A 13,600-nucleotide genomic window follows, 5' to 3' on the forward strand; every position below is an offset into this window, starting at 1 on the left:
ACAATACTCATGTTATATGGTAAAGCTATCACTTCCCTAAGTACTTAGTAAATGAAGCTGAAAACATGCCCACAGAAAACTTGCAGTGGATATTTATTGCAATTTTACTCATAATTGCCAAAACTTGGAAGCAACCAAGATGTTCTTCAGTAGATGAATGAATAAACTGTGGTACATCCATACAAGGGAATATTATTCAACACAAAGATGAACTGCCAATTCAAAAGACATTGAAAAGATTTAAATGGGTCTTACTAAAGGAAAGAAGTGAATCTGAAAAGGCTACATGTTGTATGGTTTCAACTTTCCGTGACTTCCTGGAAAAGACAACACTGTGGAGAGACAAAATGATGAGCGGCTGCCTGAGGTTAGAGGGGTGGAAGGATGAGTGGGCAAGACAAAGAGGATTTGTAGGGCAGTACAAAAATGTTCTGTCTTTACTATAAGGGAGAACACAGGTCATGATATATTGTTCAAACCTATGGACTGTACAACATCAAGAGTGAACCCTAACGTGAACTATGGACTTTGGGTGATAAAGTTCTGTCTATGTAGATTCACCATTTGTAACAAATGCACCACTGTAGTCAGGAATGTTGATAATTGGGAAGGTATGAATGTGTAATGTCAAACAAGATATGGGAAATCTCTGTACTTACTTCTCAATTTCTCTGGGAACCTAAAACTGCCCTTCGAAAATCATTATAAAGGGGCCTGCACTGTAACAGAATGGGTTAAGCCACTGCCTATTACTATAGCATCCCATATGGGCACCTGTTTAAGCCCTGGCTGTTTCACTTCCCATCCAGAGCCCTGCTAATGTGCCTAGGAAAGCAGAAGATGACCCAAGTCCTTGGACCCCTGCACTCACCCACATGGGAGAGCCAAATGAAACTCCTGGCTTCAGCCTGGCCCAGCTCTGGCTGTTGCAGCCATTTGGGAAGTAAACCAGTGGATTGAAGATCTTTCTTTTTCTCTCTCTCTCCCTTTCTCTCTTTCTCCAGCTCTGCCATTCAAATAGACAAAGTAAATCTTTTTAAAAAATGAAACTAAACCAACTATCTTTACTTTTTAAACCCAGACATGGAAGGGGATCCGGGAGTGAAGCCAAGTGGCCCAGGGATCCAGAAAGCACAGGGATTACAATCACCTCCACCAGAAAAGTCATTATAAAAATTTTAAAAGTTAAGCCCAAATAAAAAATTGTCTAGTGGTAAAACCCAATAAATTATTTGAAATATATATTTTTAAAACTAGTCTCATGAAGTTGCTAGTTCTAACCCACCATAGTGATGAAAAAACAAAGCCTCAAAGAGATGAAAATAACTTCCTTAAGGTGCTATGGCTAGTAATGACAACACCAGTCCACCTGCCTCTCAAGTCCTCCTCCTCCCCCCAACTCAGTCTGTTCCTGTTGTTGCCGTAACAAATACCAGAAACTCGGTAGCTTAAAACAACACAAATGTATTATCTTACAGTTGTGGAGATCAGAAGTTTAAGATGGGTCTCCCAGGGCTGCGATCCTTTCCAGAGGCTCAAGGAGATAATCCATTTTCATGTTTTTTCCATCTTTTAGAAGCTGCCCACATTCTTTGGCTTGAGCTGCTGCCTCCATCTTCAAAGCCAGCAACAACCGTCAAGCCCTTTGCACGCTGCACCACTCTGACCTTTCCTTCTGCCTCCCTTCCTTTAAGTACCTTTGTGATTTCATTGGTCCCACCTGGATAATCTGGGCTACTCTCCCCCTCTCAGATTCAGCTGCTTAGTCATTTTCATTGCATTTGCAACCTTCACTCTTCCTCTCCACATGAAACCTACCATTTTCAGAGTTTCCAGGAATGTGGGTATCATTTGGTGGGGTTGTTTTTCCTGCCTTCAACACCCATCCCCTCCAAGCTCTCCTCCGCAATCCCTTGGTTATCGCCTTTTATGAGCCCTGTAAGGCTTGAGCCACAGTAAGCTAAAAGCGACAGGGGAGTTTTGTGTGGAGGTACTTTTTTATTACCCTGGTGCTCTCCCATGCCCAGCTGCAGTCTCTAATGTCACATATCCACAGTGGCCGCATAGGAGGGGAAAATGCTTGTTCATTTATTCACTTGGTTACTCATCTTTTCAGTAAGAATTCAATGAATGCCTGCAAAATGCTATTACTCTGCTCATGAAACACTGGGCACTAATATTTGTAGAAGGCTTTCTCCTAAGACACTAAGTTGAATTTTGTCTTTAAGAAAATGCTGCATTCTTGGGACTGCTGGTCTTCAGTGAGGAAAGGGGCAGATGAAGAAAGAAGGTGTGTTGGAAAGACTTGGGACTGCCTCTGGGCCCTCCCACTTTGGGTTTGAGTAAACAACTGAGTAGTTGGTTCAAACAAGCCTAGCAAATATAATGGTGGATTTTGTGTGTCTGTGTGTGGTTCATAGTTCCTCCCTTTTGCAGCTATTTGCCCTTCATAATTTAGATGTTTATCTAGTTATTTTAACTTGATGCTTAGTCTGTAATTCATTGATCAAGGTTTTTGTAACAAGTGTGATAAATTAACCCTTTGGTCAGATGACCAATAGGTGAAAATGCCCTTCCATGTGCCTTAACAGGGAACATTTAATCAGCTTGATAACCCTAATATTCACATCATTATCATTTGCTATACTTTCATGTTTTAGTGTCTATTATTATTTTTTTCTCAAACTATAACAAATGTCAGGTTTAACTCTGATTTTCCCCACATTTCTTCCATTCCAGAAAATATTAGTGGCCCTTTTGTCCCACTTTATTTAGAACACTCACATATTGATTTTTTTTAAATCACCAGATGTATTTTTAAATATCAAGATCAGAAGAATTTAAGTGGAAGGGGAGGTGGTGATAAATACATTGGTATCTTTTACAAATTTAATGGATTTTGACTAGCCTATTAAGCTTGCATAATATAATTAGAAAACAATTGTCTTCTATACTTGTGTTTCTTTACTTAGTCTTTTGCCCTAAAACTGTGCCTTGATGCAGGCGCTGTGGCTTCGCCAGTAAAGCCACTACCTGCAGTGCCAGCATCCCATATGTGTGCCGATTCACTTCCTGGCTGCTCCACTCCCGATCCAGCTCTCTGCTGTGACCTGGGAAAGCAATGGAAGATGGCCTAAGTCCTTGGGCCCCTACACCTGCATGGAAGACCGGAAAGAAGTTCTTGGCTCCTGGCTTCAGATTGGCACAGCTCCGGCCATTGTGGTCATTTGGGAAGTGAACCACCTGATGGAAGACATTTCTCTCTCTCTCTCTCTCTCTCTCTCTCTCTCTGCCTCTCTGTAACTCTGCCTTTCAAACAAATAAATAAATCCAAAAAAAAAAAAAAAAAAAAACCTGTGCCTTTACCCCCTGCCTTTTTTTTAAGGATCATGAACTCTTAAAGGGTATGAAAGAAGCTATGAACATAAAGATTCTCTTCATTAAAAAAAAGGCAAGAATACATAATCATAAAAATTGCATAGAATTATGAGGATTTATCAGGAATCTAATGTCCTGCTATGAATCCAGTATTAGGAACACCTGCTATAATGTATACCACAATAACCTGAGTAAATCCGAAGCCCCTAATGGCCCAGTCTTGGCATATTGTTGAAGTCAGAGAAACAATCCAGCAATCAAAAGCAATTTAAGATGATTCTGATCTTTTCTAATACCTCTTTCAGAACTTCATGCCATATCAAAAATTCTCCATAATGACTGTGCTAATTTGCATTCCCACCGATAATATATAAGGGTTCTCTTTTCTCCATATTCTTGTCAGTATTTGCTATTATTTGTCTTTTTTATAATAGTCATTCAAACCAGAAAGAGATGATATTTCACTGTGTTGTGATTTGTATTTCCCTGATAGTGAGCATTTTTTCATGTATTTGTAGGCCATTTATCTTTCTTTAAGAAACATCTATTCAGGTCCTTTGCTCATTTCTTAACTGAATTGCTTGGTTTTGAATTTTCTGAGTTGTTGAATTTTCAGAGTTCCTCATATATTCTGGATATTAATCTTTTGTCAGATAAATAGAGATATTTTTCTGTCTTTAATTTTTTTTTTAATTAGAGGGTCAGAGATTGAGAAAGTGTGTGTGTATGCTCCTATCCACTGGTTCACTCCCAAAATGACTACAAGTACCAAAGCTGAGAGCCAGGAACTCAAAACAGGACTCCCACATGGGTGGCAGAAACTCAGTAACTTGAGTTATCACCATTGCCTCCCAGGTTCAGCATTATAAAGAAGCTGGAGTCAGAAACAGAGGTGGTATGGAACCCAGGCATTCTGATACGTGAGGTAAATGTTTAAACCACTCTGCTAAACGCCTGGCTTCGGATGGATAGTTTGTAAATATTTTTTCCCAATCTGTCAATCGTCATTTCATTCTATTGATTGTTTCTTAGTTTGATACAATCCCACTTGTCTATTTTTGCTCTTGTTGCCTGCGCTTTTGGGGCCTTATCCAAAAGAATCATTGCTTATGCCAACGTCTTGCAGTGTTTCCTGTATGTTTTCTTCTGGTAGTTTCATAGTTTCAGGTCTTACATTTGGATCTTTGATCCATTTTGAGTTGAGTTTTATATTAGGTAAGAGGGAAGCAGGAATTTTTCAGTCTTCTGCATATGCATATCCAGTTTTCCCAGTACCATTTACTGAAGAGACTCTCCATAACAGCTAAGCAGTATGGAGGTTGCTTAAAAAACTTAAAAGTAGATCTACCTGCCATATGACCCAGCTATCCCACTTCTGGGTATATACTGAAAGGAAATGGAATCAGCATATGAGACAGCTGCATCCTCATGTTCATTACAGCACTATTCACAATAGCCAGTGTCCATCAACAGATGAATGAATAAGGAAAATGTGATACACACGTAAACACACACAAACACTATGGAATATTTAGCCATAAAAGGAATGAAATTCCATCATTTGTAGCAAAACAAATGGAGCTGGTAGAAATCATTATATTAAGTGAAATCAGCTAGACACAGAAAGACAAGTACCCCTATGTTCTGTCTTATAAGTGGAAGTTTAAAAAAAAAAGAGAGAGAGAGACCTGAAAAGAAAAAAAAAGAGATTTATTAGAGGATGGGAAGGATGGGGAGGGAAGTAGAAGAAATGAGACAGTCAGAAGTAACAAATTCTGTTAGCACAGTGAGGTGACTTTTATTCACAATAATGTATTGTACTCTGTGTAAACAATTGGAAGAGAAGAGCTCATAGGCTCCCAATACTAATAAATATAAGGAAATGAAAGGCTGATTACATGGCTAGGTTGGTTTATGCAGTGTATATGCATTGCAAAATTGCACTGTACTCCATTAAAATGTAAATTAATACATGCTAATAAGTTTTTAATAAATGATAAAATATTTTTAAAAGAAAGAATATCTAAGATTCATCATCCTCAACAGAACTTTTGGGATTCCCTCTTCATTCCCTGTATATCCCACTTCTGAAGTTCCTTCAGATCCTCTATACCCGTAATTGTTTTCACAGATTTAATTGATTTATTTGAAAGGCAAAGTGACAGAGAGAAGTGACAGAAAGAATGAGATCTTCCATCCACTTGTTCATTCTCCAGATGTCCTCCACTGCAGAGGCTCGGAAATCCATCCAAGTCTTCCATGTGGGTGGCAAGGGCCCAAGTACTTGAACCATTGTCTGCTTCTTTCCCAGGTACATTGGCAGGGAGCTGGAACAGAAGCAGAGCAGCTGGGAACTGAAACTGGTGCTCTGATATGGAATGCCAGCATTGCAGGAGGCAGCTTAACCCACCGCACCACAACACTGGGCCCTGCACCCTTAATTCTTAATTCACCACAGAAACTTTCTCTTTCCTTTTGCTCTTCTTCACCTTTTACTCTAAACTTTTTTTCCTGTCTTAGACAAGGATTTCCCTGCCCTTCTCAAAAAAAAGCCCCCTGCCCTTTTTTTTTTTTTTTTTTTTTTTTTTTTTTTTGCTTCTTCCCGTCTTCCCCACCTGATTACTCAGGTGGCATAAAACTGTCCAGGAGTAAGAGAGAAAAGAGCATCTTGGGAACTACAACAAACAGAAGGTCTGATGATCCATGCTTCTGACTGGGTATCAGATGGAGGCAACTCTGGTGGGACTGAGGGACTGAGCTCTCTGCCCATGGGATCTGACACTACCTCCAGGTGGACAGTGTCAGAACTGCATTAGAGAATGGCCAGTTGGTGTCTGCTGCACACCTGATTGCTTGCTTGATGTTGGGAGACATTCCCACACCTTTTAGGGTCACAGAAATGATCTATGTTGTGAGCACACACAGAAGAAGAACTAAGAAATTGAGTTTCTTTTTCCACTGTATCACTAGAACTGTGATTATTACAGTATAATAGGCATGTTTTCTAGTTCCTTTCCCCAGTAAAGTCAGGTTCTTTGGGTCAGTCTTCAACTAGTCCCATGACTGTTCTCTCGTATTTGTAATTTATAATTGCTGCATTTTTTTTTGACAGGCAGAGTTAGAGAGAGAGAGAGAGAGAGAGAGAGAGAGAGAGAAAGGTCTTCCTTCCATTGGTTCACTCCCCAAATGGCCGCTATGGCCAGCGTGCTGCGCCGATCCGAAGCCAGGAACCAGGTGCTTCCTCCTGGTCTCCCACGCGGGTGCAGGGCCCAAACACTTGAGCCATCCTCCACTGCCTTCCCGGGCCACAGCAGAGAGCTGGATTGGAAGAGGCGCAACCAGGACAGAACCAGTGCCCCAACTGGGACTAGAACCCTGGGTGCCAGCACCGCAGGCAGAGGATTAGCCTAGTGAGCCGTGGTGCCGGCCAATTGCTGCATTTTTAATCCTGTGCTGTGATTATGATCTTGGACTTGAGAGTCAGACGGATTTAAGTTCAAACCTAGTCTCTATGTGTGCCTTGAGCAACTGAGGCTGCAACTGTAAGCATTTGGGTCCTCAACTGTAAATGACAACAGTTGGACCTACCCCTGCAATTTGTATTTAGCAAAATGAGAAAACAGAGTAGAAACCATCTACTGCAAATGCTAGTATGCAGCAAGTTCTCAGCATTGCTAGACAGTAGAAGTAAGAGGAAGTAGCGGTAAAGATGAGGTAGGGTGAAGGTGCTTCTTTGGTCATTTCTTGGTAGCCCAGCTTTGTGCATCCCTTACTCTCTCTCTTTGATGACCTCTCTTTGTGCCCACATGCTGTCCCACATTTGTGTTTCTTATTCACTCTTTTCCTTTTATTATTGTTATGATTCATTCTTTTTTTTTTTTCTTCTGTTTCACATGGTAAAAAGTTCTGGACAGGGATATTTCAGAAGAACTGATTCTATGCCAGTCTCTGACACTCAGTCATACCCATAAAGGATTATTGAACAATATTAGAACAAGGTGAGATAAAAGTTGTGGCTTCCTACAGAAAAAAGAAACTCTTAATATTTGTGGGGGTTTTTTTTTTGGTTGTTTTGTTTTGTTTAAAAGCTTAAATCTTTCTAGTTTCTTGCCATTCCTTCCTATACTAACTTGCGTATTTTCCAGCATTTGGTAATTTAACACATTTGTGCCATGAGTCAGTATTTCCTGGCATAAAATGATGGCCACAAGAGCACTTCTGCTTATGTATCATATATTTATAACCATCTTCAGAGGGCCAAACTGGCCCTATGGGATAACTAGCTGTGGCATCACCCAGTCTACCGACAACAAGAATCCTAATGGTTGCCAGTTCTAAGCTTCTATTGAATTATCTACCACCTCTTTATCATTGGCACATAACTAACCACTTGCTTCAGTTTATGATGAAGCAGCACATGTGTGTGAGATCATCAGCTGAGAAATCTTGATGATTGAATTAGGGAAGTGCAGTCACATTTTAATTGAAGTTTATATGGGTAGCTATTTCCCCTTTACATAAAATTCCATATATATTAACTATTAAATATTTTAATATATATGAGTTTAATGAAATCATTTTTTCTCAAATAATCTTGAGATTTAAACTGCTAGTCATTAGCAAACTTATTCAAAATAATCAGTTATTTTGAAAAGCAGTACTTTATAGAAATCTTTAAAGAGGATATGTGTAACTTTCTTCTGGAAATATGCTATATATATATATATGTTCATCTGTACTCAGTATGAATACATAAAACTTGATGGGGGATGTCATTACATGTGCATGAATGCCCTAAGATAAATAAACCCTGTTCTAGCACTCTTCCCTAAAGTGTAAGTGCACTAAGACTATTTACATTAGATATAAGCATTAGGTAATAAAATTAACAGGTAAAAAATACTTAGTTGAGGGGCCGGTGCCATGGCGCGCTAGGTCAATCCTCCGCCTCCAGTGCCAGCTCCCCATATGGGCACTGGTTCTAGTCCCGGTTGCTCCTCTTCCAGTCCAGCTCTCTGCTGTGGCCTGGGAAGGCAGTGGAGGATGGCACAAGTCCTTGGGTCCCTGCACCTGCATGGGAGCCCAGGAGGATGCACCTGGCTCCTGGCTTCGGATTGGCGCAGCTCTGGCCGTTGTGGCCATTTGGGGAGTGAACCAACGGAAGGAAGACCTTTCTCTCTGTCTCTCTCTCACATTGTCTGTAATTCTACCTGTCAAATAAATAAATAAAAATCTTTAAAAAAAAAGAAAATATTTAGTTGGCACAGACTATTTAGACTCATATTAGAAATTAATAGTAAATACTCATTCCATTCAACACACAATTGCTAAATTCTTACTATATGCCAAACATTGTACTGGATAATCTCAAAGACAAGCTCCCTTCCTTCAAGAAGTTTCTCTTATAATCAGTCAGCAAGGATGACCAATAGGCAGACATCACAATAAAGTACAGTTTGCATAATGCATTCAGTGATCACAGAGAAGATTTGAGGAGGAAGCAGAAAATGACACTTGAGTTAAATCCTGCCCAATATGGAAGTCAGAAAGCAAAAGAAATTACGTTGGTAAAACGTTCCAACAACACGTGCACTTCCCCAGAGGCAAAAGAGGCAAGAGGCATTTGAGGAGTGGTCAGTAGTTCCATTTGGCAAAATTGTACAATGCAACTGGAATGTGAGATGACTGGCCGGAGAGATGAGCTGAATGTGGTTCTGGTTTGCTGTGCTAACATATATGGAAATTGTAGCTCAATTCAGCTCAGGTATGGTGCTGCCAGTGCCCTCTGGCTGAGACATTGTCATTACCACAATCAGAAGTGTCTAAAATAGGGGCTGTGCCAGTTTTATAGTTCAGATCCCCTTATTCCTTCTTTTTTACCTTGGTCTTTGACATCACTTATTGTAGCAATTCTGTATATCATGATAGTCCACGGAAGTATTTTATATTGCCTTTTCCCCCTCTCAATTGCCATTTGCATTATTCCGTCAATCTTCCTTACTCTATGTAGCTCACTGGGTTTTGTTAATAACTTGCTTTACCCTTCACATAGGTGAGAAAGTTGAAGTTCAGGGAGCAGAGATCCCTTGTGTGAGGTGCAGCTGCTAGGAAATGGCTGAAGAGGAGCTCAATGACAGACTAGCTTTTAAATATCTCTTTCTCTACCAGGAATTTTTTGAGTCCTGACCTCTCACAGATTATGACATATTCATATACCTTTCTTGTTTTGCTGTTCTCAGCTAGATGTAATTAACATTTAAACTCTTATTTTAAGAGCTCTTTTATACTTGCTTTCATTTCATCTTCACAAAAGTTCTGACAGGTCAGTAAGTAAATATTGTCTTTGTTTTAAATAAAGAAAATGAAGTTCCTATTGAATGTTTTACCTAAAGTGATTCAACTAGTGAACAACAAAATAGAAATTAGGGCACATCAATTTAGATTCAAAAGCCCATATTTCATACCACATACAAAAATTAACTAGAAATGGATCACAGGCCTAAACACAAAACCTTAAACTATAAAAATTCTATATGAAAACAGTAGAAAATCCTTATGATCTTGGAATTGACAAGCATTTCTTAGCAAGAACACAGAAAACAAACCACAAAAGAAGAAACAGATAAAATGAGCTTGATGAGACACTGAGCATTGAAAGACAGTTAGGGAAATGAAAAGATGGTCATAGACCTGGAAAAAATGTCTGTAAAGCATAAATCTGAAGATGAAAGACTGTTGTCCAGAACATACGAAGGTCCCCTCACAAAACAGTAATAGAAAGAACCAGACCAATTGTTTAAAAATTAGCAAAAGATTTGGAAGAGCACTTCACTGAAGAAGAGATTAATTTTACCATGAAAAACTATTTTTAAAATGAAAATTGTAAAACACTGCTGAAAGAAAGACCTCAGTGAAGTCATCACATATTGAAAGAGTATTTTTAAGATGGCAGTAACACCCAATGTCATGGGCAGATTTGTTGCAGTCTCTCTCAAAATCCCAAGGGCTTTTACAGAAATGGGAAAAAAAATCTTAAAATTCATATGGAACTTCAAGGGCCCCCAAATATCCAAGACAGTATTGAAAAGAGAACAAGTTGGGAGGATTCACACTTTCTGATTTCAAAACATCCTACAAGGTGTCAGTAATCAAGAAATGTGCTACTGGCTGGCGCCACGGCTCACTAGGCTAATCCTCCGCCTGCAGCACCAGCACCCCGGGTTCTAGTAATGGTTGTGGCACTGGATTCTGCCCTGGTTGCTCCTCTTCAGTCCAGCTCTCTGCTGTGGCCAGGGAAGGCAGTGGAGGATGGCCCAAGCACTTGGGCCCTGCATCCGCATGGGAGACCAGGAAGGGGCACCTGGCTCCTAGCTTCAGATTGGCGCAGTGCACCAGACATGGCAGCCTTTTGGGGGTTGAACCAACAGAAGGAAGACCTTTGTCTCTCTCTCTCTCACTGTCTAACTCTCGCTGTCTAAAAAAAAGGGGGTTAAAAAAAAGAAATGTGCTACTAACATAAGGATAGACATACGTGTGGGGAGCAACTCGGACTAGACTAAGTTACTGGAATTAAGACTTATTCTATGCATCTGCTTTCCCACAATATGGCGCTGAGAAGGGAGTAACAACTTCTATGCAGCTGCCTCTCGCCAGCTTGAGTGATGACCTGCAGGAGCAGGACCTGTTCCTGATTGGAGGAGAGGAGAGCAGCGTACTCCGCGTGTGGGTAGCAGAGTTGGGATTGGTGGAAGAGGACTATAAAGGAGGAGAGAGACAACATGCACCAGGAACATCTAAGGGGAACATCTAAGAGGAACACCTGTGCAGCCCCCGAGAGAGCCGGCCGGCGGTGTGCCGCTCCCCCGCGGAAGTGGGGAATGTGGCAGGGGGAACCACCCTTCCACGGAGGTGGAAGGGATGGTAGCCAACCCGGGAAGAACCAGCAGCAAACCCGGGGAGGGCCGAGCAGACAAAAGAACAGCGCAGGGTCCTGTGTCGTTCCTCCACGAAGACGGGGAGCGACAATACGTAAGTGGAATATAATTGAGAGTTCACAAATAAACCCATACCTACAGTCACCTGATTTCTGAGAACATTCCCAAGAATATTCTATGGGAAAAAACTCTTCAATATATGGCATTTGGGACAACTGGATATCCACATAAAAAAGAATGAAGCTAGCCATTTACTGCAAGCTGTATACAAAAACTCCATTCAAATAAACCAAAGATCTTAACGTGCAAGAAAGTGATAAAACTCCAAGAAGAAAACAGTAATAAATCATCATGGCTATGGATTTGGTAATGGTTTCTTAGGTATAACATCAAAACATAATCGACAACAACAAAAGATTAATTTGTACTGCATCAAAATTGAAAACGTCCTTGTTTTAAAAGATTATCAAAAGAATGAAAAAACAATCTAAAGAATGGGAGAAGATATTTGGAATCACATTTCAGATAAGAATCTGCTGTGCAGAAAGTATACAGAACTCTTAAAGCAACAATTAATCCAATTAAAGGGGTGAGTGTTTGACACAATTCTTTTTTAAAAAAAAAAGATTTATTTATTTATTTATTTATTTGAAAGTTAGAGTTACACAGAGAGAGGAGAGGCAGAGAGAGAGAGAGAGAGAGAGAGAGAGAGAGGTCTTCCATCCAATGGTTCACTCCCCAATTGGCCACAACGACTGGAGCTGCGCCAATCCAAAGCCAGGAGCCAGAAGCTTTTTTGAGGTCTCCCATGCGAGTGCAGGTGCCCAAGGACTTGAGCCATCTTCCACTGCCCTCCCAGGCCACAGCATAGAGCTGGATGGGAAGTGGAGCAGCTGGGTCTTGAACTGGCGCCCACCTGTATAGACATTTTGCCAAAGAAGAAATACAAATGGCCAAGAAGAATATGTTCATTAGGGAAATGTAAATCAAAAGGATAATGAGGTACCACTTCATACCCATTAAGATGATTTTTAAAAAGATTATTTATTTATTTATTTAAGTGACCAAATTACAGACAGAGAGAGGGAGACAGAGAGAACTCTTTCTCCTGCTGGTTCACTCCCCAAATGACCACAATGGTTGGAGTTGGGGCAATCTGAAGCCAGGAGCCAGGAGGTTCCTCTGTGTCTCCCACATTGGTGCAGAGAATCAAGCAATTGGGCCATCCTCCACTGCTTTCCCAGACCATTAACAGAGACCTGGATCAGAAGGAGAGGAGCCAGGATATGAACTGGCGCTTACACAGGATGCCAGTGCTGCAGGTAGAGGCTTAAACTACCATGCCACAGCACTGGCCCTGATGATTACAATTTTCAAAAATGCAAAATAACAACAATTAGAGGAGACATGAAGAAATGGAATTCTGGTACTTTACTGTTGGTATATAAAATGATTCAGCCACTGTAGAAAACTGTCTGGCTTTTCTTCAATAAGTTAAACATAGAATTACAATACGACCCAGCAAACTCACTCCATCAACTGATGAATGGATAAACAGAATATGACATAATCATGCAATGGAATGTCATTCAGCCATAAAAATGATGAAGTTCTGATATATGCTGCAACATGGTAGAATGTTGAACATATTATGCTATGCGAAACAAGCCATTCATTAAGGCCACATCTTGAATGAGTCTATCTATGTAAATATTGAGGACAGGCAAATGCATAGAGACCAAAAGCAGACAGTGTTTGCCAGTGGCTGTTACTAATGATAAATTTTATCTTATGGATGTTTTACCGTACATGAAAGAGAAGAGATGTGGATGGCAAGTAAGGCGTGCAAAAAGATACTGAACAACTTGGTCACTAGGGAAATGAAAATTAAAACTACAGCAAGATACCATGACACACCTACAAGAATGACTCAAATAAAAACTTTGAAAATGTAAATTGCTGATAAGGATGTGAACATCTGGATCTCACATATTATCACAGGTGGGACTGCAGAAGGACACAACCACTTTGAGAAACAGTTTGGAAGTTTCTTACAAAGTTAAACAAGCATTTACCATGTGACCCAGCAACACTATTCTTAGGGATGAAATGAAGACAGACGTCCACATAAAAAACCTATATGTAAATTATCATAGCAATTTTATTAACAATTGCAGAAAACTGGAAATAGCCCAAATAGTCATTACCTAGTAACTGGGTGTATTATATATAATATGCATATTATATATAATAATTATATACATATTATATATAATGTAAATTTTATA

At 40.1% G+C, this 13,600-nt stretch overlaps 1 protein-coding gene and 1 long non-coding RNA gene across 14 annotated transcripts in view; one reads left to right on the forward strand and one right to left on the reverse strand.

Annotated features, from left to right (window-relative positions):
- RNLS (renalase, FAD dependent amine oxidase) overlaps nucleotides 1-13,600 on the forward strand; it is a 295,137-nt gene that overhangs the window by 265,830 nt on the left and 15,707 nt on the right. For 2 of the 9 annotated variants that reach the window (XM_070057646.2, XM_070057647.2), the window contains one exon: nucleotides 4,234-4,303. The exons of 6 other annotated variants lie outside the window; for them this stretch is intronic. In XM_070057646.2, coding sequence (XP_069913747.2) covers nucleotides 4,234-4,302 — 69 coding nt within the window. In that variant the 3' untranslated portion in view covers nucleotide 4,303. Of the gene's footprint in view, nucleotides 1-3,003; nucleotides 3,138-4,233; nucleotides 4,304-13,600 lie in introns of those variants that run through there. One more of the 9 variants, XM_051823358.3, reaches the window with a different exon arrangement.
- The window catches only part of LOC149121978 (uncharacterized), a 412,421-nt gene that overhangs the window by 90,679 nt on the left and 308,142 nt on the right, over nucleotides 1-13,600 (reverse strand). For 4 of the 5 annotated variants that reach the window (XR_016222171.1, XR_016222173.1, XR_016222170.1 and 1 more), the window contains exon 1: nucleotides 1,477-1,613. The exons of the other annotated variant lie outside the window; for it this stretch is intronic. This is a non-coding gene — a long non-coding RNA (uncharacterized LOC149121978). Of the gene's footprint in view, nucleotides 1-1,476; nucleotides 1,614-13,600 lie in introns of those variants that run through there. 5 annotated transcript variants of the gene reach the window in all.

Source organism: Oryctolagus cuniculus, chromosome 15, assembly GCF_051225735.1.
Source record: "Oryctolagus cuniculus isolate XC-2025 breed Fujian yellow rabbit chromosome 15, ASM5122573v1, whole genome shotgun sequence".
In the NCBI taxonomy this organism is placed as follows: domain Eukaryota; kingdom Metazoa; phylum Chordata; class Mammalia; order Lagomorpha; family Leporidae; genus Oryctolagus; species Oryctolagus cuniculus.